The 25321-nt window shown below is 26.7% G+C and overlaps 1 protein-coding gene across 1 annotated transcript in view; it reads left to right on the forward strand.

The window, feature by feature from the left end:
• LOC112601605 overlaps nucleotides 1-25321 on the forward strand; it is a 269568-nt gene that overhangs the window by 211195 nt on the left and 33052 nt on the right. The window contains exon 5 of the mRNA XM_025349310.1: nucleotides 15700-16642. Within this exon, the coding sequence (XP_025205095.1) occupies nucleotides 15889-16642 (754 nt within the window). The 5' untranslated portion in view covers nucleotides 15700-15888. The remainder of the gene's footprint in view (nucleotides 1-15699; nucleotides 16643-25321) is intronic.

Here is a 25321-nt window from a genome sequence, read left to right on the forward strand (position 1 = left end):
AAATTTATTCTGTTAAAAATACATAAATAATGCGACGAGCTCCGATCAGAATCAGTTTTAAATCCGATTTTTGTTCCGTTCCGATTCAAAATAATAATGTACGACTAATGTGTATAATTTTACTGTCTCGTGGTGATCAAAAGAAAATGACATATGGTAATGTGCCGCCCATTATATAATATAAGGATCACTGATCAAACTGACATATGTTAGTAGTTTTTCTTTCAATTTACATACAAGTAGAATACACTATATTTATTGATATATGTAATGCGATACATTTTATTGAACATGCGTATGTATAAATATATATAAACGCTAGAGGGCTGTACATCGGAAAAACGGTACTTTATTACTTTTTTTCGCACTCTTCCAAAAATACTCCCCTGAATCACACATAAAATTACCATTTTATCGGTTAATTGAGAGTAACGTTATAGAATATTAATCTAAAATCAAAAATAATAACTATTACTAACATACACTAATCGACAATATTATTGTTCAAATGATACTCACATTTGAATATTAAAACGAAATCTAATTATTTTTTTCAGCTACGAGATAAAGCTTGAATTTTATACGTTAAAACGATTTACTATATTATATGTATGTTAGGATTTCCTTCTTAAAAACCTTCCGTAATCAAAGATTATCAAATTTACTTATTATACGCATTTTATATTTTGTACAAATTATAAATGCTTATATTTTAAATAATATTGTATGAAAAAAATTCATTATTTAATATAATATGACTGATACGTTATATCCTAAATATAATTTAAATATTCTACGATAGTAACACCCAATCCTGTAATTCTCGAAAATCAAGTAATTATTTGTGAAAAATTTCGTACATGATATAGTAAACTAACATTTGTTTTATCTAAAACTCTTTAGTATACCTAAACCAAGTCTATAAATTATATTTTTAATATGAAAACACATTATTAGCATATTTTTTTATGAATTCAAGTATTAGCATTTAATAGTGTTAAATAAACATGCTTAAAGGTTTTTAATTAAAAATCCTTATGATCTTAATATAAAATATAAATTATAATTTTTTTTAAACTATATACTTTGTTGACTCTATACACCTATATAATAATACAAAATGTCAAAACCGCTTCTAAACTGACGAGTATTTTGTAAATTAATTTTTATAAAAAAATTAATTTACCACTCATAAAACGCATTAATTTTGCATAAATCATCAAATGAACTAACAAAAAAAACCTAAAATTGTTAACATAATAAAAAAAAAAACCCATTTAGTATAAAAGAAGAATATTGATATTAAAATTTTAAATTTCTATAATCCAAATCTATATTAAGTTAATATTACAATTAAATATAACTTTTTATTATAATTCAATCAATTTAAATTTTATAATTTCATAATACATTTATTTTAGCTGTGAATACAATGATTAAATTTAAAAAAAAAAATTATATTTTATTATAAATTTATAATAATTATTAACATTTAATATTGATTATTAAAATTAATGTCAACACGCCAATAACTATTGACATTTATTTCATAATAACAAATTATAAATACATATTTCAAAAAAAAAAAAACAATTATTATGATTTTTGATGGCCCCAACTGACTGCAGCTGTCAACTGAAGTGAAATAGAACTAAATAAATAACAAAAAATTGTATGTATTTTAAAATTAACATTATTATTAAATAATTACATACCTGTATAGCAATTTTTGACAGTAGTTAAAGTTTTTTTTTTTTTTATTAACTACTCGTAATTAATTAATTTTTACTGGATTTTTTAAATTAACGATTTGTTATACATAACATATTTATTAGTTTATACATTTTATCATTTTTTTTTATATTTTAATGTATGTATTCATTATTTAGTATGGAAAATAACTTTAAAAATCATACCAAACACCACTGAAATAAATTACATGCCTTAATTTCACAATTAATAATCAAAATAAATTTTAACTGGTACTTTAAATCCATCACTAGCATAACTAAAAAATAAATTGACTACAACTACTGTAAAGTATAAAAACAAAATTCCCGGATTTAATTCAAAAAAGTTAATTGATATTTTGAAATAGTAAAATTATGATAAATAATTTTTCTAACTTTCCAAGAAATAATAAATCAAACAAATTAGTTTATGAAATATTATATTTACGAAAATTCCGCTTGGAGCTAGTTATGGTTTTCATTAAACGGAGCAGAGTCAACCAACCATCTACATCAACACTACCATCATCATTCCACTCAATCTGAGATCATGATTTGAAAAGAACGTCTAGCACGTGTAAATTAATCCTGTTACGTTGCATATATATATATTGAGTGTGTTGAAAGTCCAGGAAGGAAATACTCAAAATTAAAACGCTTCTAATTCAATGGCATAAATAGGAGAATTTAGATAATGAGACTTTGTTTGGGCACTATCCAGGAGCACATACTGTTAGTTTGAGAAAACAAAAAAACATAACCCCCTTCTACAATACCGAGTATTTCTTGTCATGAGAAATAGTTTGCCTTGTTAGTTTTTTTGCATCATTGCTGAATTTTTATATTTAGATTTCTGTTTCTAGCACATACAGGTACCTATCATTAAAATTAACAATACATTGACAAATTATTGCCCAGTAAAATTAATTTATTTTGGATATACCACGGTGTAGCAATATACCTAAAACAATAAATAATTACACTATACACGTATGGACATTGGATACCTAAAACGCTAGTCTATCACCCGTAACACCGGTGGCTCAAAATTCTCAGGTGAATTTCAGATGCGAAAATTAATGTTTTGTTCGTAACCGATCTCATGTCTGACCCGTCCGGAAAATAATATGTTCCGATTGTTATTCGTCGAAATTATTTTTCTTCCGTTCAGACAACAACCGGGTGCGAGACCAATAACTCACCACCGACGCCATCGCGGCCAAATGTAAATTCGATACGTATGCGTGCGGAGAACTATCCATTATACGAGTTTTCGAACGGACGGACGGCAGCCGGAAATCGGGTCGCGGGCCGCATTGCGGGTGATCGGCCGGAACTTCCGTTATACAGAGTAACACACGCGCACACAAAACTCCAGTAAATACATCTCATCGATATGGGTTGAATGGCTGTTGAAATGGGAAACGAAAAAAAATAAAACGCATTTGTATATATTTTCAAGGAGACGGACACGAATACAGACTCAACGTATGAGTCGCAATCCGGTCAGTTGTAGGTATAGCCAACATCAGGTTCTGCGCCAATAGCCATGCCAATTGGTTTGCGCGATATTAAATGCGCGTACGTTATAAGCTATTAAAATCGAAATAGTCACACAACTCTCCGCTCGAGCGCGATCGATGTAACTACGCGTCCGTTTCCGATGTGCCTTTGTCCGACCTTTATCCACGATATCTGATCACCGATTGTCAACGTTATTTCAATATATATATATATACATTATACATCTATACTTATATACACATTTACCGTCATTTCCATTCGGTGCGCATACGAACACTCGCTCAACGTCCGACAGCGATTGTTATCGACGATAGGTCGTCGTAGGTTGGTAGGGTATCATACACCCATAATAATATATTACATGGGTCCAATCGACGTGATTTTGTTTTTAACACGATACTCGATTAATTTTATAACGCTCTTTTTTCCGTTAAATTATATTTATTTGATTAAATAGAAAATATATTCTCTGAAATAAACAATTCTCTTTTTTTGGCTTATTATATAAAAAGCAAAAAATATATTCCATATATTTTTTGTACAGAAATTATGAGTAAGTTTTATTGCCATTTTTTGATTAAAAAATTTTTTCAGCGGCTTAGTGTAGGTATAACTATATTATACAACGTACGAGTACATCAACATTTTTATTATTTATGCAAGTATTTAAATTTCCACAGAATATACATCATATTTTTATTTAAGCCAGTGATTTAAAGTATAAATTACTAACACTATACTATTCAGTTTTAATTTTATTCAATTATTTCCAACAAATATTAAAATCACTTATTATTATAAATAGTTTTATGATACGCTAGTTAATTTATTAATAGAACTTTTCTCATTAATTTATATTAATAATTTAAAAAAATATATGTCTATGTAGAGCATCCCCCACTAAAACTAAATTACACTAAGTATGTATTAGAATTTGTACAACGATAATATTATAAAGAATCTACACATAGACATTTTAAATTTATTGGAATGAAATTTAAATTATTCATACATTTGTATATAGTTATATATTTTATGTTTTAAATAAATTAAAAAGTAATGGACGTTCATAACAATATAACTATGTAACGCCGTACTTAACGTCGGATACATTTAGTATTTAAAATAGTATGTGAAATATGATAATATAACCAAAATGATCACTGAGTGAAAAAACAATTAAATGTACTTTACGCGTGTATGAGTGGGTATGTATATTATTTTTTGTTATAGCTAGCTAAGCGAAATTTCACAAGTACACTTCTCGAAGATGATTTTTAAATATATTTATTTTATTATCTGGTTGTCTAAATGCCTTAGAATTCAAAAATAGATCGTCATTAAAGTAAACGTAGAAAAAGATATAATTAATAATAGTATAATATGTATAATTTATTTTTTCTCGTTTTTAAAATACAATTTTTGTTTAATTAGTTTATATTAGCATATTTCTTCATGAAGTTTTATAATAAACTGATATTACGAAATAAAAAACAATAATTTGACGAATATTTGTTGATATCGTTTTTATTTTAATATGATTTTATTGTTGTCTTTAATTAAGCTTAGTTTGTGCATAATGATTAGGATCTAACGGCACGCAGTTAGTGGAATGAGTCACCAGTTATCCGTTAAAGTATTAACTACTCTTGACAAAGTTTAACTCAGCACTAAGAAGCAACTAACAATTCTACTGCGCCATTTTAAAATCTACCTAAATTAGATTTTTGTTTTGTTTGATACCAAAGAAAACAATTAATATTATTATATTATGTAAATTCGTGTTATTATTTTACCACCTTTACTCGTCCAAATTCTCATAGAAGCTAAACTTTTATTTAAAAAAAAAAAAAAAAATTATACAAGGTTTATTAAAAAACAACAGTTTGAAAATATTATATTTAAATTACAAAAACCTAAGTACAATTATATATTATATAAGTAATTTAATTTCCATATCTAATTGAAGTATCTCGCCGTTAACATAATAAAATACGTTTTGACATTAATTTTACACTTTTTGTCTTATGTGAAGTTACCTACCACATACTAATTAATTATATCATTATCATAAAATTTTAGAAATTTAAAAACATTTAAACTGAATTGTAATATTAGCTTAATTTTTATACTTAGTATGAACTATGAAGTAAATGATATACATTTACTAAAGTTTAAACGTAAATTAAAAATATATACATGATACAATAATCAAATGTATTTTATAAACGTGACAAAGAATAAAATGTGAAACATGTGACATTTATGAAGCTTAAAAAAACCATTTTCTCTTGTAATCCAGAGGGAAATGTTTTTTATTTGTAGTATTTCAAATATTTTAGTTTTCTTAACAGTGATGTAAGTCCATTCATATTTGTTTAAAGTCACTAGACATTTTGCAAAATATTTTTATTACAATTGCTCATATTTTTGCAATGCTAGTTTCCGATCTAGATTAAGTTAGGTACCTACTATATTATTATTATTATAATTCAATAATTTCACTTTTTTTTAATAATATTTGTAGCATAGTTTACAGCAGTAAGATTTCATACCTACGCATTACGCTACCTTACAAATTATTATTATTTTATTTAAATTAATTAATCTTAAAATAACTTAATTTTATAATCAATTCATCTTAGTATTAAATAAAATCAATAATGACCATGATCAAAAAAAAACTAATAACAACAAAAATAATTATTTATTATTAAATAACTAATATATTACTTTATATTACAATACATAATACCGATTAAAATTAATTTTCTGATGATAATACGATACAACAGTATGTTATGTTAGTACACTGTTTTGACACATGGTTAAATATATATCGTCACTGATACAGCAACTACACGTATCTCATATTATGAAGGTTTTCAGGAACACCAAAATACATGTTCCCAATGATTTATATTAATCAAAACTAAAAACCTTATATTTTATTTGAAACATTGATGGTTGAGAATGTATATTTTGTAGAATTTAATTATATTAAGTACTTATATAAGGTAAAAAACCTTAATTAAGCAACATATTTGAGATATGCTTAGTTTCAATTTGACATTTTTGAGATAGGTGGTTTCATCAACCAACAGTAATCAGTAGGTAGTAAGGTAATCTAGCCAGTCATTTATGAAATATTTATTATAATATATAAAATTAAAAATTAATAACACTTTATTTAATAAAAAAAATTTTTATAAAACATTTAAAAAAAATAAAATTATAACATACTTTATAGTAAACTAAATAAATCAATAATTTAATAAATTAATAAATTAAAAATGAATTTAATTAAATCAGCCTGTTAAAAATATAAACAGCCTTATATTATTAAAAACTAAAATATATACCTACTTTGGTAAAAAAAAAAAAATACATTTTAAAAACTAATAGTTATTATATAAATATCCTTCAAACAGTTCAAACTAAATTATAAATATAGGATAATTACTTTTATTCATACAAATAAAATAATATTAACAACACTAATATAATTTTCTTTAAATATTTGAGTATAAAATATTTATAAAATTAATATAAAAATAATAAAACTTTAAAATGCAATAATAAAAAAATATGAATAATATAAACATTCATAAGACCTTATGATTAATAGTAATAGAGATAAGAAATATTTTTTTTCATCTATACCTGGGAGAATATTATATAAGCAATTGGCAAAATTATATCATCCATTGTTTAATTAATTTTAGTAAAAGACAAATCTAACTCCTTGAAAATTTCATCATCCTAAAATGAATTTTTGTATAAAATACACTTGTTTTCCTCTTTTATATGCTCTTATCGTTTTATTTTTTTGAAATATAAATCTATCACTAATGTATTTTATTTTTTTTTTATTTTGTACTTTGTTTAAAAAAAAAATTAGGAATCATATAAGTTGCTTTGATTCATATCTTCGACCTTAAACTTAACTTTTCCTATCTACCGTAGTAACTATGATCAGTGACTACCATAACGATGATTTATTGGATATTGGTACCATTTTTAAGCTTTTTAAATCTAGGGATAGTCAAAATCACACTTCATTGTGATGTATTCAGGGAGTTCATGGTTAATTACTGAAATAGATTCACGCTTCTCTAAAAACCAAAAACACATAACCATAAATATGCTATTTTTTTCTGACTTTCACAACAATCACTACACACTATCAAGTGATTGATATCAGCTAAAAATTTACCTGAAAAGTTAAACAAACATGAACCTATTTCATTAGCCCCTATTACTTTAGCTATATGCTTACTCCATTATAACAGCACACAATCGAAAAATATTATATATTATCAAATTACACCATCCATAGTTGTCACTTATAAAATACCACTGAAGACCAAAAATAGTATTGGGAGACATAGCTGAAGGTCAAATGCTAACACACATATATTTATTGAAGTAGTTGATATATTCATTATTTTTTAATTTTAAACTCCTGAGCTATTATGATGATCATATTTGTCAACAAAAAGAAACTTTTTATTTTTCGTTAAAATAGTTTAATAGTTACATTTTAATTCGATCGCAGTGTCCATGACTATTAATTTTTTTGCGTTTTTAACTTTTAAACCATATTATTTAAAATGTAGCTCATAGAATACCCTATTTATTAGTTATTCGACAGAATTGTTTAGCCATCATATGTAAATTTTAGTGTAAAGTATAAAAGACTAAATATTTTTTAGCACTCTGTTTCCGACAATAGTGACTTTCATAACTTGGAAGCTTTTTTATATATTTTTCAATAAATGCTACCTTTATCTTTTACACTCTTTTGTTAATTGATTCCCAACGTACTCTTTTATCTAAAATAGTCTTATTTACGAGAGTGCTTAATTTTTGTAAAACTCAAAAATGTTGTGATATTGTCAAATATTTTAAGGAACCCTCCCTGGCAAACAGATTAAAGCTTTTTGTTTTTTAGATACGAGATAATGACGAGTATTTTTCCTTATTTTTTGATTTTCTGGAGTATTTTTTATTAAATTTTCTAGTTACTTTTTCACTAAATGTAATATATTCTGAATTTTATGCAACTTTTTTCTTATAACTATTCCTAAACCAATATATATAATAACTTTTCTATTAAGTTACTATCTCATTTTATAAAAATATTTTGTTCTACAATTAGATAATGGGACCATTTATGAATAGGTAAAAATACTTTATAAAAATTCCTACCTAATAAATGATTTTTAATTGAAAAAATATCAAAAATGTATGGTTAAAATTTAAATGAATCAAAAGAATTTAATATGATAAAGCTCATGTATATGCAAAAATAAAATATTTTATAAAAATAAAGAAAATTATACTTGGTTTGTTTGTGTACAACAACCATGAAATTTTGCTTTACCTGTTATCTTTTTTTCGATTTTCTTTGATAAAATACTAACCATTATTGGTTGGTTTAAAATTGTTTTCGTTTTGATCAGGTTTTACGATCGAATGAACTCAGCACATAAGTTAAAATAAGTCACAAAAACTAACAAAATCTGACAGAATAGAAATAGAAAAAAAAATATGAAAAAAAAAATAATAGAACCATTTAAACTTTTTAAAATGCTATATGGTCACAACAACTTCATAATACATAACGTCAAACTATTATATTATTGGTAATAAATTTAAAGCCAAACGAACCACCTTATCGTTACGAGAAATCACAATGCGTGTCAACTAGACGGGAATAAAGAAAACCAAGAACGATAATAGAAATAATGTACTTATAATAAATTAATAAAACCAATACATGTACAAGAATTCTAAGATACGTCTACCTTACTCGACATGAAATACACTACTCTGATTGTTGAACGCGTACCTTGCAGAAGATTTATAACTGAAATGTTAGCCGACAGGTTTACGAGATCAACACAATATCCTGTTATCAGATTCTCCAAAGACGATTTACATTCGATCAATTCACTATTGCAATAAATGACAATCGTGCTCGTGATGCGTTTTGTTTTTACCAAGGACAGTAGACTCTACACTGATATATCAATAAATAAATAAACGAAATTGCGTGTGTTACAGGCACTGAAAATATAAATTAATCAAATTAAGCTGGTGTAATAGTAATGATTTATTATACTTTTGACCAAAGAGCTAAGTATGTTAAATTCATTTTATTTGAAGGGGTATAAATTATAATACATTTCTATAGCGTATACTGATTGTTAGATTATAATTTATACGCTAATAAAACCTAACTTTCCGTTAATCTATTTAATTACGGACTAAAATATTCAGTCGTTTCTAAGATCTGTCAGAAATGATATTACTTTAGTTCGATGAGATCAACATTAAAACGAAACATTCAATGAAAATAATAAACGCAACTTAATAGTGTTCAAAAATAATAACGGTTGTGATGAAGATACGAACTTGCTATTTTTACGTTGAATTGTCCAAACTTTAAGGGTCCAACAAACAATAATGAAGTACGACCGTAATTTATTTAAGAACACACAGCATTCTGCAATAATAACCTCCATAGTTTTCTCGTGGTATGCGATTGTAATGTTAAAGTTTCAAATTAAATCTATTTATGTATTTGAACTGTTAATGCAAAAATTGTTCAATCATTGAGTACCTCTACAAAGATCTATAGTGATCATATTTAACAAAAATTTCCTTTTTTTTTTTTTTAAATGTTGATTAATAATAACTTATAACTTATGAAACCTATTACGTTATAATAATACACGCAATATAGTAGTGTATAATGTATATTATTATGAACGGATATTAAAAATATCAATAAATTTATAGTCATTAAACTGCTTGTAAAAAAATGTTATTGTAATATTTTCTGAAAATTGAATATAAAAGGAGAAACTGATTCGAATGAGAAAATTATAATTTGTTCAGTATCATTTTCACAAAATATTATTCAATTATTTTCGCAGTTACGCATACAATAATTAGAAACACTGGCTCGTGATAAATATAATTTTATAAAGATAAGATTCTTCATAAATATTGATAGTGATAGAATAAAATTCCGACGCTAAATAATTAGAATATAAGTATGTATATAAATAACACTACCATCAACATTTTAATATTGTTTTATGTTTAGATAATAACAAGCAACAGCACTAATAGTTTAACATTACTCAAATTATACAAATATTTTAATCACAAAATAATGAACTTAAACCTGTGTTTAACACGAAATAAAAATTACTTGAAATTATTTAACACGGACCAAAAAAAGAAGATTTTGTTTAGCGCCTAATGTGCAAAGTTCAAAGGTCAATAAATAAAATATTAACATAATTGTTAGAAAGTAAACAATAATAATTAAAATCTGGAGATGACCAGAAACAGCATAATTGTTAAACCAATCATCGTCAAAGATCAAATGTAATAAACTGTAGAATTAGATGAATATACCATACAATGATGTAGGGTAATAATAATTAATAAAAACGTTTAGTGTCTCATTGAAATAAGATGAGAGACACAGATATTTCTAATATCGTGAATCAAATGAGAATGTATAATATTTTTTAATCATTGTAACTGTTTGATTAGAAATTAGAAATTTAATTAAAGACACGTGAAATGTTTTGCTATAAATAAAATATGAAACAATTGTATACTACGTATACAATTTTGAATACATTTTAAAAAAAAGTTAAAAATAAAAAACACATTTCTATTGAGATGAAAATGTATAGACTTTGGAAAAGATTCTTTAAATTCTTACGTCATTCTAAAATTTCAAACATGCATGTTTCGCATGTCGATAAAGTTGGAGAAAAAATAATAACGAGATGTGTCTTCGGAATTTATATATATATGCAGGGCCGTCTTTAACCTTTTTAAGGCCTTGGGCAATGGTATAATGGGGCTTCTACAACTTGGACAGAATACTATTTTATTAAAACAGGTAAATAGGGAGGTGGTAGATAAGAAAAAGTCTAGATTAATTTAACTATAGAGGATTTTTATTTTTTTCATTTCACATTAAATTTAGATACTTAGTATAATATTAACTTAAAAATAATTTTAAAATAATTTGAAAATTTTGAAAATTCTATTTTTATTGAAAAAGCATCTTTCTAGATTTAAGATTGGCAAAATCGTTAATTACTTCTTTTAAGTCTATGTTTGTAAGCATATCACATTCTATTGATATCAATGAAAAACTGTTCAATCTTTCTTGTAGTAGTTTACTTCTTAATTCATTTTTAATTCTTTTCAATTTAGAAAAAGAGCGTTCTCTACTGCAGTTAGTTACCATCATACTTAAAAATATTCTTAATGCAATTTCTACATTTGGAAATGTGTCTTCAATTTTATTTTTCTTCAAAAGATGATATATTCCTAGTATATTTTCAGTTTCTTCATTTGGGTATATTACTCGTCTCAAGCATTCAAACCTATATATTTACCTGACGCAACCATATTATATTTATTTTAAACTATTTTTACAGATTGTAAATATCCTATTAAATTTTTTAAAAAAAAAAAAGGTAATAAATATCGATTGGTTGGTGATCTGGTAGGAATTAAGGAGCCCCAACAATCGCGAGGCCCTGGGCACGTACCCAAAGTGCCCAATGGAAAAGAGGTGCCTGTATATATGTATAAAATATACCACGAAGTTTTCACCATCCTAAATTACTAAAAAAAACCAATTTCTACACTGCTAAGAAAAAATTAAAACGAAATAGTCAGACTACGTAACGCAATATACAAAGTTACAAATTTATATATGTATAATATCACATATCTCGTTTGTATGAACATGACTCTTTCTTTTCCCCCACGAACAATAATATTAGCATTTTAACACAAAAAACAAGACAATATAACATATAATTTACATAGAAACTATGATGATGATGATGATGGTAATAATAATAATATGAGATCTACAAATTAGCACACGTTACACGTAAATATCTAGTAGAACATTTTTTCTAGCGTAAGCTACCGCAATCAAGCAATCGTCAAAAGAAAAGGCAAGAGTGAAAATGAACGCATCATTGCCCCGAGGATATAATGTATGTAACTTATACGTGCGCTTTTACTATTTTTCCTCTTTTTTTTTTACGTCACGTATTTTTCAAGTATGAGATATTTTGCAATGTATGCAGGAAATTATAATAACAGCGATAATGATGGTAATAATAATAATAACAACATACACCTACATTCAAAATTCCATGATAAGTTTAATAATAAGTGAACATTATTACATATAAATTATAACAAGTAATAAAAAATCTTTTTTTTATAAATACATGTACAAAGCAAAAAACATGAAAATTTTAAAAGTAAATTTAAAAAAACAACACAAACTAATATGAATGATAAATATATAATAAATAATAATTAATAATATATAATTCTATAATCAAAAAATTCAATGGATTGACTATAAATAAATCTATTAGTGGTTTGCGTTGATGTAATTAATTCGTATGATTGGATGAATGAATAAAATGAATACAATCAAGTTTGTACAATTATACTTCTTTAGGTCAATTAAGTACATTAAAAACAAAAAAAAATAAAAATATATCCTCTCGCTTCGATAACGAGTGGGAAAGATTTATTTTTTTTTTAAAATAGCGTAAACAAAATTATTTAAAATACATCTTTTTGTTCTTATAATCATATTATTATTAATATTATTTATTTATTTATTTATTTACGTATTTTTTTTTTTTTTTTGTTAATTTGTTTTAAATGTATACATGACATTCACTTCATTTTCAAAGTTAATTTACAATGAGTCAGTTTTGATACATAATGAAATAAAGGCGACCAATAAATATACTTCTAGGTACCTTTTTACTATGTATGTATGCATGTAAATTTAAAAAACAATAACTTAAGTAAAATTTGTTTGGATTTTGATAGATTGTAAAAAATAATTAAAACTAAATGGTTAGAATATTTATTTTATCTTCGTTAGTTAAAATAAATTTATCGATGTTCCTTTAATATGTATGAAAATATTAATAAAACAATTATACCGTAAAAAGTAGTAACTAAATTATTGCAAATCTATAAACAAAATTTCTTATTTGTTTCAATTTTTTTAAATAAAATAGATATTCAAAAATTATATTAATTTGCATAAAAATTAAATATTACAAGCAATTAATAACTTCATTCAAAACACACCAACTGCTATAATTAAGAATAATAAAAGTACAGTTTACACTATCGTTCAATTTAGATTGATAATTCGTTAGGAAATTATTTTAAACTGTTTTACTAAAAATGAATGATTACTTATAGTTATGGCGTACCTATCATCGCCAGTTATGCTGTTTTTCGTGATTTATGGATTTTAATTCTTGTGTGATGTGTTCATCTTTTGAATGAAATTTGATGACTATTGCACTTTTTCCCTTTATGTTAAACGAGCAAAAACAAAAATTTATAATCTAATAGTACTTGCAAAAACTATTTTACTCCGATAAAAATCTCAAGTAAGGATACATTATTATTTACATCATAACTGATAATTTATTTTATTTTATTTAAATTTCATGATTTCTTCAAAATAAATTAATATTTATATCTAATATTGATGGTTTTATTAAAATATTTGATGAATCATTATTATTTTAATATTCTAGAAATGTTCTACCTGTTTTACTTACTGTCGTAAAATTATTTTATTTACATATTAAAATGATAGTAATGATACTCGATGAAATTTTAAATAAGCACTCATATATATATCATAACTGATTCATAATATTTTCAAAAACTTAATACCAATATAAGTAAAAATAATATTACAATTTACAACCTTCTCTACGTGTATTCAATCTTTCCATTCATTTCAGTACTTAAGTTTTTATTTATGCCATAAGCGAACTCAATAAATTTGAACAGATATTTTTGTATTTATATTTACTTTTTTACTTCTTTTAAAATACGTTACTGGAATACTTTTTTTTAACAACAATAAACATCAATTTCGTTTTTAATCACAAATCAGTCAAATCAATAGGTACATTCAAAATACAAAGGCCGAATAAATAATGTAAGATAAATAAATCTTTCACTGACATAATCATTACCAACTATCAAAAAACATCCAACCAAATATTCATATTTCAAATAGTCTTTACGCTACAAAAATGTATCAATAAATAATATAATGATAAAAAAATAAACTCAAGTATATTATTTCAAATATAGATACGCAGAACATTTCAAACGTTTATTTTAAAGCAAATATTTTAAAAATTATATCATTTGTTTAAAAAAATTGGCAAATAACTCAAATTTGTAAAGTTTTTATTTTTAAATCACATTTGAAAAACAGCTAGGTTTCGGATAAAACTTCCCTCGTTTATCCCTAATTTCTATCCTATTATTTTTACAAATACTGGAACGATATTATACAGACTATATTATCCAATTTTCTACCTACCAGAACCCATCCTCAAGCTGAAAAATCTAAGCTTAAAACTAAAAACACACATGATATTGAAAAGCCAATTATTGGTAACTCTGGTTAGAAAATCAAAATATTGAACAATATAGTCCGCTGGAAAATAAAAAGAAGTAACATAATTTTCACATCTTGTTTTGATGCTTTGAAGTAAAACTGATGTCGTATTATTTAAGTGGTCGGGGTAGCGAACATCGCTGGTGCGTTGGACGGACGGATGCGGACGAGGGGCTCGATCACAACCGACGGTAATGATATCAGTCCTATCTCACAATGTAGGATAATAACCGTCGGATCAGTACAGGTTGTAGGGACGGAGTCGATCACTTAAAAGCGTAACTTTAAAGCGACTACTCGGTCAATCGGACTTTGGTGCCGAAGTTGCTGATTTCGGATCCTCGGCCGAGACGGTAGCTGGTCTTGTAGATCGTCGTGTATTCTACTCTTCTGCTCTTCTGTGATGAGTTTGAATATTGAAGATTATAGGAAGAACTTAAAATTAAATGTGCCCGGTAAATATATCGTAATCCGTACCGGCTAGTAAACCCACAAGTGTACCGCCGTGCGTGCCCGTGCTTACTGTCGGTGCGAATTTTCAATTTTGTTACTGTGAGGTCACTTTTATACTTATGACTATGGGAAGAGTGTTGTTACCTTCGCTCTGACCTCACCTGTCCATAGCCGTATTTTACTAGTCTGTGTGACGGTTGGGTGAGCTTAAGACTCGCTTAGACACCCTTAACGTTGTCGTTTTCTTGTATCCTGTGACCTGTGTTGTGATTGGTGGTCTTGAAATGGACCGTTTTCTAGTTGTGGTGGTTTGTACCGTTACGTACAGCACGAATTTCATGAAATCATATTATCACATTTCACGTCAATCTGCATCGTACAACAATAATCATGATGATAATAATAATAATAATAATAACATTATGATATCGTGTACGACAATTAATTCGTTGCTAATTATTGCAGAATCGATGAGATGTTCGATCAACGTCGTCGGTCCGATCTCGTCGTCGACAGAGCCGCCGCCTGCGCCACATCGCCCGTCGCCGACATCGTTACTTAACGGCGTTACATCGAGTCGCGGCGAGTGACGGCCGTACCGGGTAAGGCGGCGGCGGTGGCGGCGGCGGCGACGACTGCTGCTGCTGCATCGCCATGGACCGGACGCCGTCGTGCTGCTCGCAACCGGTGGCCGCGGCCGCGGCCGTGTACAACTACGGTGTGGCCGGCGCGACGATCGGCGGTTACGGCTCGTCGTACGACGGCTGCCCGCTGTCCGCGTCGTCGTTGTCAGCGGTCGGCGTGACGACGGTGGTGGACGACGGCCAGGGGTGTTTCTGCTGCGACAGCGACGACGACAGCGTGGAACGGGCCCGCGTGGCACACGCCAAGCGCAAGTGCTACAAAAGCTGTCTGCGGAACGCGTTCGTGTGCGCACTGCTCGTGTCGTACACGTTCGCCGGCGCGCTAATATTTCTCAGCATCGAGGGTGACGTGGACGCCGCGGACGCCGCTGACGCCGACGACGGTGGCGGCGGCAGTCCGGTCCGGGAGGCCGGCCTGATGCCCGCACAGCAGCAGAACCTGACGGCCGTCTGGATGGCCGCGGCAGCCGCGGGCGAAGAGAGCCGCGCCCGGACCGTGGAGACCATATGGGAGATCACGGTCAACCTGAACATACTGTACCGGGAGAACTGGACCCGACTGGCCGCGCAGGAGCTGAACCGGTTCCAGGAGGACCTGATACGCCGCCTCACGCAGCAGATGGAAATCGAATCGGCCGCGGTCAGCTATCACACCGGCGGCGGCGGCTTCATCGTCGACCACGGCGGTGACTCCGGGGACAGCACTTTCGAATGGAACATGGCCACGTCGTTCCTGTACTGCCTGTCCATACTCACCACGATCGGTAAGTCCCGAAAAACGCGTTCGGCTAGCTATATTATATTTATCGTTTTATATATATATACCTTTACAATAATGCAATGCTAAAAAACGGTTGCTGCGGGAGACAGCCGGGATTTATAACTAATAGTGCGCTGGTAGGAGTACGTAGAGATTCCAAAACTTAACTAGTCATACATAAACAGGTACCTAATAATCACTTCACTATACATTGGGTGTTGAGTGTACCTCGTGATTGAATAAATCACTGTGATAAATATACTAAATTTGAAATCAATGATAAATAATTGCACACGAAAAATGATTTTGCGCGGTGACGGTTAGTCTATGTCTATTACTAAACACCTATATTTAATGGTTTGATTTTTATGTGCCTATCTATTTACTAAATTGGTATAATTTACTATTAGTTTTTACGGCAGATTGATTTAATATTTTCCGAAAATATTGCGCATACTAAATAATTATGGTAGAAGGTATTTGTATCATTAATTATGATATTAACATTTGAGTCAATATAACCTTACCGTAGAACGGTGTTGGGTTAGATTATATACGTACTTATGTACTATAAATAATCAATATTTAAAAATCGTTCTAATGTTTTTTTAAAGTATCGTGTTTTCATAAAATATTGTAACATACGTAAAAAGATAGGTCAGTTTTTACTTTTAACCCCTCCCCAAAAAAAAAGTATCAACTAGTCAATTAGATCCAATTTTTTGACAAGAAACCAGTCTCAAAGTTGAAAATGAAATTTTTTTTTTTTTGCTTTACATTGTAATAATAGACTAAAAAAAAAAAAAAATTATATACCTACTTCATTGTAAAATCAATTACACCGCTCAAGATTTAAAATAAATATATATTTATTTGTAAAAATCATTTAACTAAACACTTAATCTTTATTAAGAAAGAATAACTTATATTCAAGTACTTAAATAAGATAAACTATTTAATAGTTTCGTAGATTCTCAATTACACATACATATTAAATTGTATTATGTATTACAGTGATATAACGAAAAATCAATTAACAAATACGAGCTCTAAATGCATATTCAATTTAATTTATTATTTTTTAATGATGATTCCACCCTGGTATTTTACTTATATTTTATTATGACTAAAGCATAATAATTGCTTAATAATAAATCTTAACTTAGACCCGTTGTGACTGATCCCATCTCCACCAACCCTCTCCTACTATCACGCCTGCAAAAATGGTAAACCTACTCGTTATTTTACAAACATTATACAAACAATAATTATTATCAATGTTTGTTTAAAAAAAAAAAAAACCATAGCAGTCTCATGGCCATCGTTATAGTACAATATCGGTTTTAAAAAATTTTAGGAATCCAATGTAACGCCCAAGTAACAAAAGATATCTCAATAGTAGTCGACGTTGTTTATTATGGAAATTGCCAAGTATACATGTTAGAATACACGATACGGTCATATTCGTTTACCAGAAACTATTGTTCTCTAAAAATAATTTCCCGAAAACAGCATACCCTATAATATGAATATTTATTTATTCATTACTAAATCATCAGTTCTTTGTGCATTTTGCTGAGTGTTATAATAGCCAACAAATGTATTTTAAAATTTAAAGTCATTTAATTTGTGACCGTTTGTTTGGAGTTTCCATTTTTACTCCAACGTTTTATTACGAATATGTGAAATTTATTTTTAATTATTGTGTACTTTTATATCTATTAAAGCTTAATAAATAAATATTATATTATTTATTATTATAATTAGTTGTTAAGAATACATATTTATTTTCACAAAATTATTTCGTGCGGTTTGAAAACACTGAAAAGCCGAATGTTTTTGTTGTATGAATATAGAAATAAAAAAACTTGACAACTAAAAATAAACGTTCTTCAATAAACTGTCAGTAAATTAAATTATGCCACGAACAGCATAAGTAGTTTACAGCTGATGCTTTTTCGACAAATAAATTAAAAAGGATCAATTCACTTCAATAGCTTCAATACATTACGATGAGAGTAAATTAATTTTGGAATAGGTGCAATATTATTATATATTTAGTAAATGCCAACGAACGCACAACTATTAATATTCATACAGATTATTTCGTTGGCATACTATATTTGTTGTATAATATCCTCAAATTCTAAACCGGATTTCAAGTTAAGTAATTACTGAAATACACTTTATTGGAGTTGATATTGATAAATTTCGTTGCATTGTGTAATAATTTAATTATTCAAGTTTATAAAACCAAAACAATTCTTTCGCCAATAATATACTAATTAAAAACATTAAAATTAAATTTCTTGAAATCCTTATTATGATTTTTATTGACACTTATGCATTTCATTACTATTTGATTTACGTTTATTACCGTGCATATCATACTGAAATTTAAATATTGTCCATAAAATATTTATAAAATGTATAGAATTGCTTTTAATCAAATCCCTTCGTCGGCATTTTGAATTTTTATTTTAAAAAACTTTTAAATACTTTTACAAAAATCATTTGAAATTCGATCTTATAAGAAGAAAAAAAAATAAAAATAAAAATAATAAAACATATGAATGCAGTTCAGCAACTATGTACATTTTACGTGGTAGGCAAAAAAATAAATAAAATAATACTTCTTTCAAATAAAAATGTTTAGTGTATTCACAATACACAATTACAATAAAGTCAAATAATATTAATTAGGTATTAAAAATACTTTTAGATTTTAGTTAAAGTAATATCACTGCTATCTTTAAAATACCCACTAAACAACTTTTTAAGCACCTACTTAGGTACGCAGTTAACCACTTATATTAAGTAACACTTTTCTGACGTGTCGTGTATTATAATAATAATAATTAACCGCAATTGCCAATTATTATTAGTTTCTTAGTATTGGCCATGATTAATCAAATGAATGCTTGCTAAATTATTAAAGAAAAAAGAAGATAGCATGCTTAGTAAATCACTCTGTATACATATTATATTTAATTATATCAACTAATGAGCATTATGTAAAGCTTAACTACAGTGTTGTGAGTTTTTAAGGTAAAAAGCTTTTATAGAAATTTAATTTTACCTCAACCATTTGTAAAATGGATAAAATTATAGGATTACTGTTTATCTACCGTAAAAGTACAGAATACCTACACAACTTAAGTATGTATTTTATTATTTTATATATGAATTAATATGAAAATAATATATAATATTGCCATAGACTTTTTTTTTTTATGTTTTCATATTATATTTCAATACAGAACATGTACAATTCTATATATATTCAATACCTTAACCAAGTAAAATTGGACTATATAAGAGAATCAAATCAAAACAGTATTTGTTTATGTTAGTAATTAACGGTGGACGAAATACAAGCACTAAAACATTTGGAAAATATAATTATTTTTTACTAATCGTATTCAAAAAATATTTTATACTACATTCTTAAACATGTAATAATATTGTTAGAGTTTATATACTATTTATTATCCATTTTAATTAGTCTGCAAAAATCAATAAAACACTCAATATTCTATAAATAACGCTACGTAGGTAACACGTATTTCATTATGACACAATCATATCAAATATATATATTATATTTATATACCAAATTTTATTATTTTATATACTTATCATTTTAATCTAAAAACGCTATTTAGCCTTTCTAGTATTTTAAGCTTATTAATTTATCCAAATGTTAATATTCTTTTAGAACAAAATCACAAACTAGGTAACCTAAATTATTTTTTTTTAATAAAAATCAATGAATCATATTACATAGGATATTATGGAATTCTCCAACCTTTCTTTACGATTTTCATTGCAATTACTTAAATTATGAAATCTATTAAAAACCATAATTACAAATTAATACTTATCAAATTAAAAATTGAGTGTTTAGATCATGGAAGTTTATTTACGACTCCGTTAGTTATTGTGATAGTGTATTGACCACTGTTAAGTCTTTAGTTTGATTAGTGATATGGAATTAATTATTGATTGCATATTTTAAAAATTCGACACCTGTAACAGAAAAATATAGCTATTTAGAAACATTGATGTGACTTTTATTTGAAAAATGAAGTGATACCTTTACTTTTTAGTGAAATATTAGGAAATTAAGGTAGATTCATGAGGTATTGGGCTATAGACAGGAGAATTGAAAGATATTTTAAATAGAAAAACTAGAAGTTGTTTACTTCCAATATTTAAAAAATCAAATGATGAAGTTGCATGACTTTGTTTTTTGAAGATGTCTAAGTCTTAAAATAATATATTTTCTGAGATCACATTGAAGGTTCAATTCACAACAGTTACAATGTGGGGAAGTTGACAGAATAAACATAATACCAGCATGATTTTCTTGCTTAAACTAGACTTACATTTTTTGGTAATATTCACTTTTTTCCATTTTTTGTCTGGTTGAGCTTATTTAATTTTATTAATTAAAGGTTTTTGGCCTTATTTACAACAGTTCCTGCATGATTAAAATGGCATTTATAGCTTAATTAAAATAAAATGCAATAATATTACAGCAATATACAGGTTAGATTAGATAGTTATAACGAACATTTAAAGTGAAAAAATACTCCTGTCTGGAATTTGTATATAGCTTACAATACTTAGAAGTTATCATGAAAATATTTCATTTATATTCACAATTATTTATCAAATTCCTAGTTAATCAAATATAAATGACCGTTGGATAATCATCTATATTTTACAGATACCATAAGTTTAAAATACTTTTAATTAATTATAAATAGTTTCTGGTATGTCTACTATCCTAAATACTTAACATAGTTAACATTATTAACAAAAACAATTATAAAATTATATATATATATATATATATTGTACTAATAAAATTTAATTATAAAATAAAAACAGTAACAGACTTGAGTAAAAATATTATTTTTTTTCATGTATAGATAATTTAATACTATGAATTTCAATTTAAAAAAAATTGACATAGAGTTCCAAATAATTTTATATTTTCATTATTATTATTACTATTATGATTTTTTGATTAAAACCGTAAATATTTTACAAATATGTAAACGACAATAATATAGAGTGAAAAGTTTATACTTTATTTTAAATAAATAATATTATGTTCCTACAATTGTAAATAATATTTTTGAGTTAATTTTAAAATACATTAAACAAGTTATAGAGTTTTAAATAAAAAATTTAACAATTTGAAATTATAATTAGTTAAATTTAGTTTTATTACAGGTATTATTACTGTCCGTAAAATATTTGTTGATGGAATCGGACCCTTGAGAATTTTAGAAATAGTCTCTTAGTAGTTATTTTTCACCAGCTACTGTTATAACCATGAATTTTTACACCAAATATATTGTGTTTCCCTTTCATCGAAAAGAATATGTTACTGTTAAATTTTGTTTTTTCATACCATTAAATGTGTGATTAGATAGCTGTAAATTAAGGATTATGGTTAAATATTAAGTATAAAAACTTACATTTAACATATTATTTTTAAATAATCTAATAATTCCTTAACTTTAAAATATAATATCCTTATAGTATATTAAGCTAAACCTTAACTTTTTATGCCTTAAAAAGGTAAGCAAGTGAATATAGTTATACTGTAAAATAGTTTTTGATTAAATATGAGTAATGAGTGTGTTAAATGTGAATTCAATGATATATCATTGTATACAAAAAACAATTTTGATCGGAGACTATATACTAGCCTATATCACTAAGCATATTTCGGGATATATTATTAATATAACTATTAAGATCAATCTCTTAAATTTTTGAAACTCGGTCATAAAAAAAAAGTTTTTATAAATTTCTAACAACAAAACAGTTTACAATTTTTCGCACTTTTAATGAATTTCGTTAAAACTTTAACTTCAAACACATATATAAAATTGTGCTTATGTATTTTTAATAATTTTATATAAATACAAGAACAACATATGTGGGATTTTGTATTAAATGTTTAAAAATTTAGTTACAGCGAATAATTTTTTATCAACAATTAAAGAAATCAAACTAAGAAAAATTGAAAATTTGTAAAAAATATTTTGGAAATTTTATCATACAATAAAAAAGATAATATTATAAATATTTAGTGAACATTTTAAGTATCTACGGTTATTAATTATTTGTTTTTAAATTGCACCAAAAAAAAAAAAAAAAAATCAAATTTATCGTAAATTGGATTCACGTAAAAATATTTTTATTTTGTTTTTACCAATTATAATATTTATTTTTAAAAATATTTTAGTCTTACCCCCCCCCCTCATATACACACACACACACACACACACACTCAAAAAGTATCTAAAAATGTTGCATAATAATTATCATTTTTTCGAATTATTTTGATAAGAACTGGGAATTCTTTACTTTTGAAAATTTACTCCAAAGTACCAACTAGCTCCAATTTATTACTAGAAACCCCTCAAACTTTTGAAAATTAAAACATTTTTACTGCCTCAAAAAATGTTTACAATCATAAAAAAAACACATAATTATAAAACTAATACGCTCTGCTCAGAATCTAAAAATATATTTATGTATACATTATTTGGAACTCTAACTACTTAAATTTAGATAATTCACGTTTTTAATTTTTACCTATTCATAAATCTAATTCTATATTGCATTCTTCACAATATTAAGTAAAAATATTAATATTTAAATGAATTTATTACTTGAATACCTAATTTAATGGGATACATATCAAAATATTGCGACAATACTGTCATAGTCAAAATATCGCGGCAATATTATCGTGGTAAAAATATCGTATATACAAAAATATCGCAATAATATATATTTTATTTTCATCACAAGTTAGGTAAAAAATAACAATATATACAGTCATATATAATTAATAATTTTACGTATATAGATAATTGATAAAGTATTTTTATCCCTAGTTAAATAAAAATAATAATAAATACAGTAATTTATAATTAATAATTGTATAATAAATAGTTAATATAACATTTTATTTTTATCACTAGTTAATTAAAAAATTATAATAAATACAGTCATATTATATAAAGGATCCACATTCGTTCCGTATTTTATGGGATTGTCCCGTACTTGAATGAAGTGTTCTAAATCTGGGATCCATAGTCATTTACGTATAATTAATAATTTTATGATAGTTAATGTTTTTAATATTTGCTAATTTATATTTGTTGATATTGAAAATAATGTGATATACGATATACCACGTAACTAGTCGTCAACTGATCTGTTTCTATAATAGTCATCACATATTTTTTTTAATTTTATTGTGGAATCTTTGCAATTTTTTTTTTCTTAGATGGTTCAAAGCCTGCAGTATATTGTTCAATTTTAAAGTTGTTAAGACTTTCTTCTTTTTTTAATGCGGTTATAAATGTCCAAATCGATGGATGGAACACATTTAACATAGAATTAAAAGAATTATGCCAGCCTTCAACAGAATGATTTGTTCGTGGAATATCATCATTTAGCATTGAATAACAGTTCCAAAATTTTAATTTAAAATAAAGGGCTCTTCTAGTTCTACGATTAGGTCTACTGATCCATGTATCTTCAAAATATCAATTAAATTTGATAACATTTCTTGTTGGTAAAATTGAGATTCCAATAAAGTTTCAAAGACGGATACTACATCATTTTCTGGAATATAAGCAAGTGCAGCTAGTTTTCTCAAATTAAGAGCAAAATCTGAATCATTTGAATATTTGGACTGTAATTCGTTGGACTGAATATGTCACCAAATATTTTGACATAAATGAAAAAACAGCCTTTTATGTCGACTGAAGGAAATACACATTTTGCAACATTCATTGCACCTTTTTCAAAATCGAACATAATAGATCTTGGACTGAGTTGTGGGTGTAAACTTTTTAATGCAAGGAACATACGTTTATAAGTCTCTTCTTTCTTATTTAGTAATAAAATATATGCAGTTAGTACAACATTTGAATAACTAACTCCGTAGATTGTGTAAAGCTGATGAAAAATATGAGGTGAACATGAAAAAGTATCATCCGCTAATCAATGTTCACATATTTGCATTAGCTTTAAACTTTTTCAGTTGTAAAAATTAAAAACTTATCATGGTAACCGTCATAATCAACGATATCATACTGTAAAAAAGTCTCACCACTTGTTATTTTCCTATATTCGTCTGGTATTTTAAGATCGTTTAGTGATTTTGGAATAGGTGGAGCACATGCTTCGATTTTACGAATCCATTGAACAGTACGCTTTAATTTACTTAGATTCGGTAGTTGTACTGCCGCGCTTTGTGTAATCTATAAATTATAACATTATATAAATTATTGCCTAATAATGTTATGAATCATAACTTATGATTATAAAAATGTGCAATGAAATTTACTTCAGATGTTTTAGTTTCTACAACACGGTGAGTTGTTAATTGCGTGTTTTTTGCAGTTTCTTTTCATTTTTCGATGGATTCTTTTGCTTCAATTTTACCTATGTCAGGAACGTGATTATGCTCAGTTAAATGAAGAACAACTTTACCTAATGAATGCAAACGTCCACGACATTTTTTTGTGGTGTATTCCAAACACCTCCAAATAATTTTATTAATTGTTTCACGTTCTTTTTGGAATAAGAAAGAATTATATTTTAATATTTTTCCACTTTTTTGGCTGGTAATATACTCCAT

The sequence above is a fragment of the Melanaphis sacchari genome, unplaced genomic scaffold (genome assembly GCF_002803265.2).
Source record: "Melanaphis sacchari strain LSU unplaced genomic scaffold, SCAv2.0 Contig7_pilon_pilon, whole genome shotgun sequence".
NCBI classification, from domain to species: domain Eukaryota; kingdom Metazoa; phylum Arthropoda; class Insecta; order Hemiptera; family Aphididae; genus Melanaphis; species Melanaphis sacchari.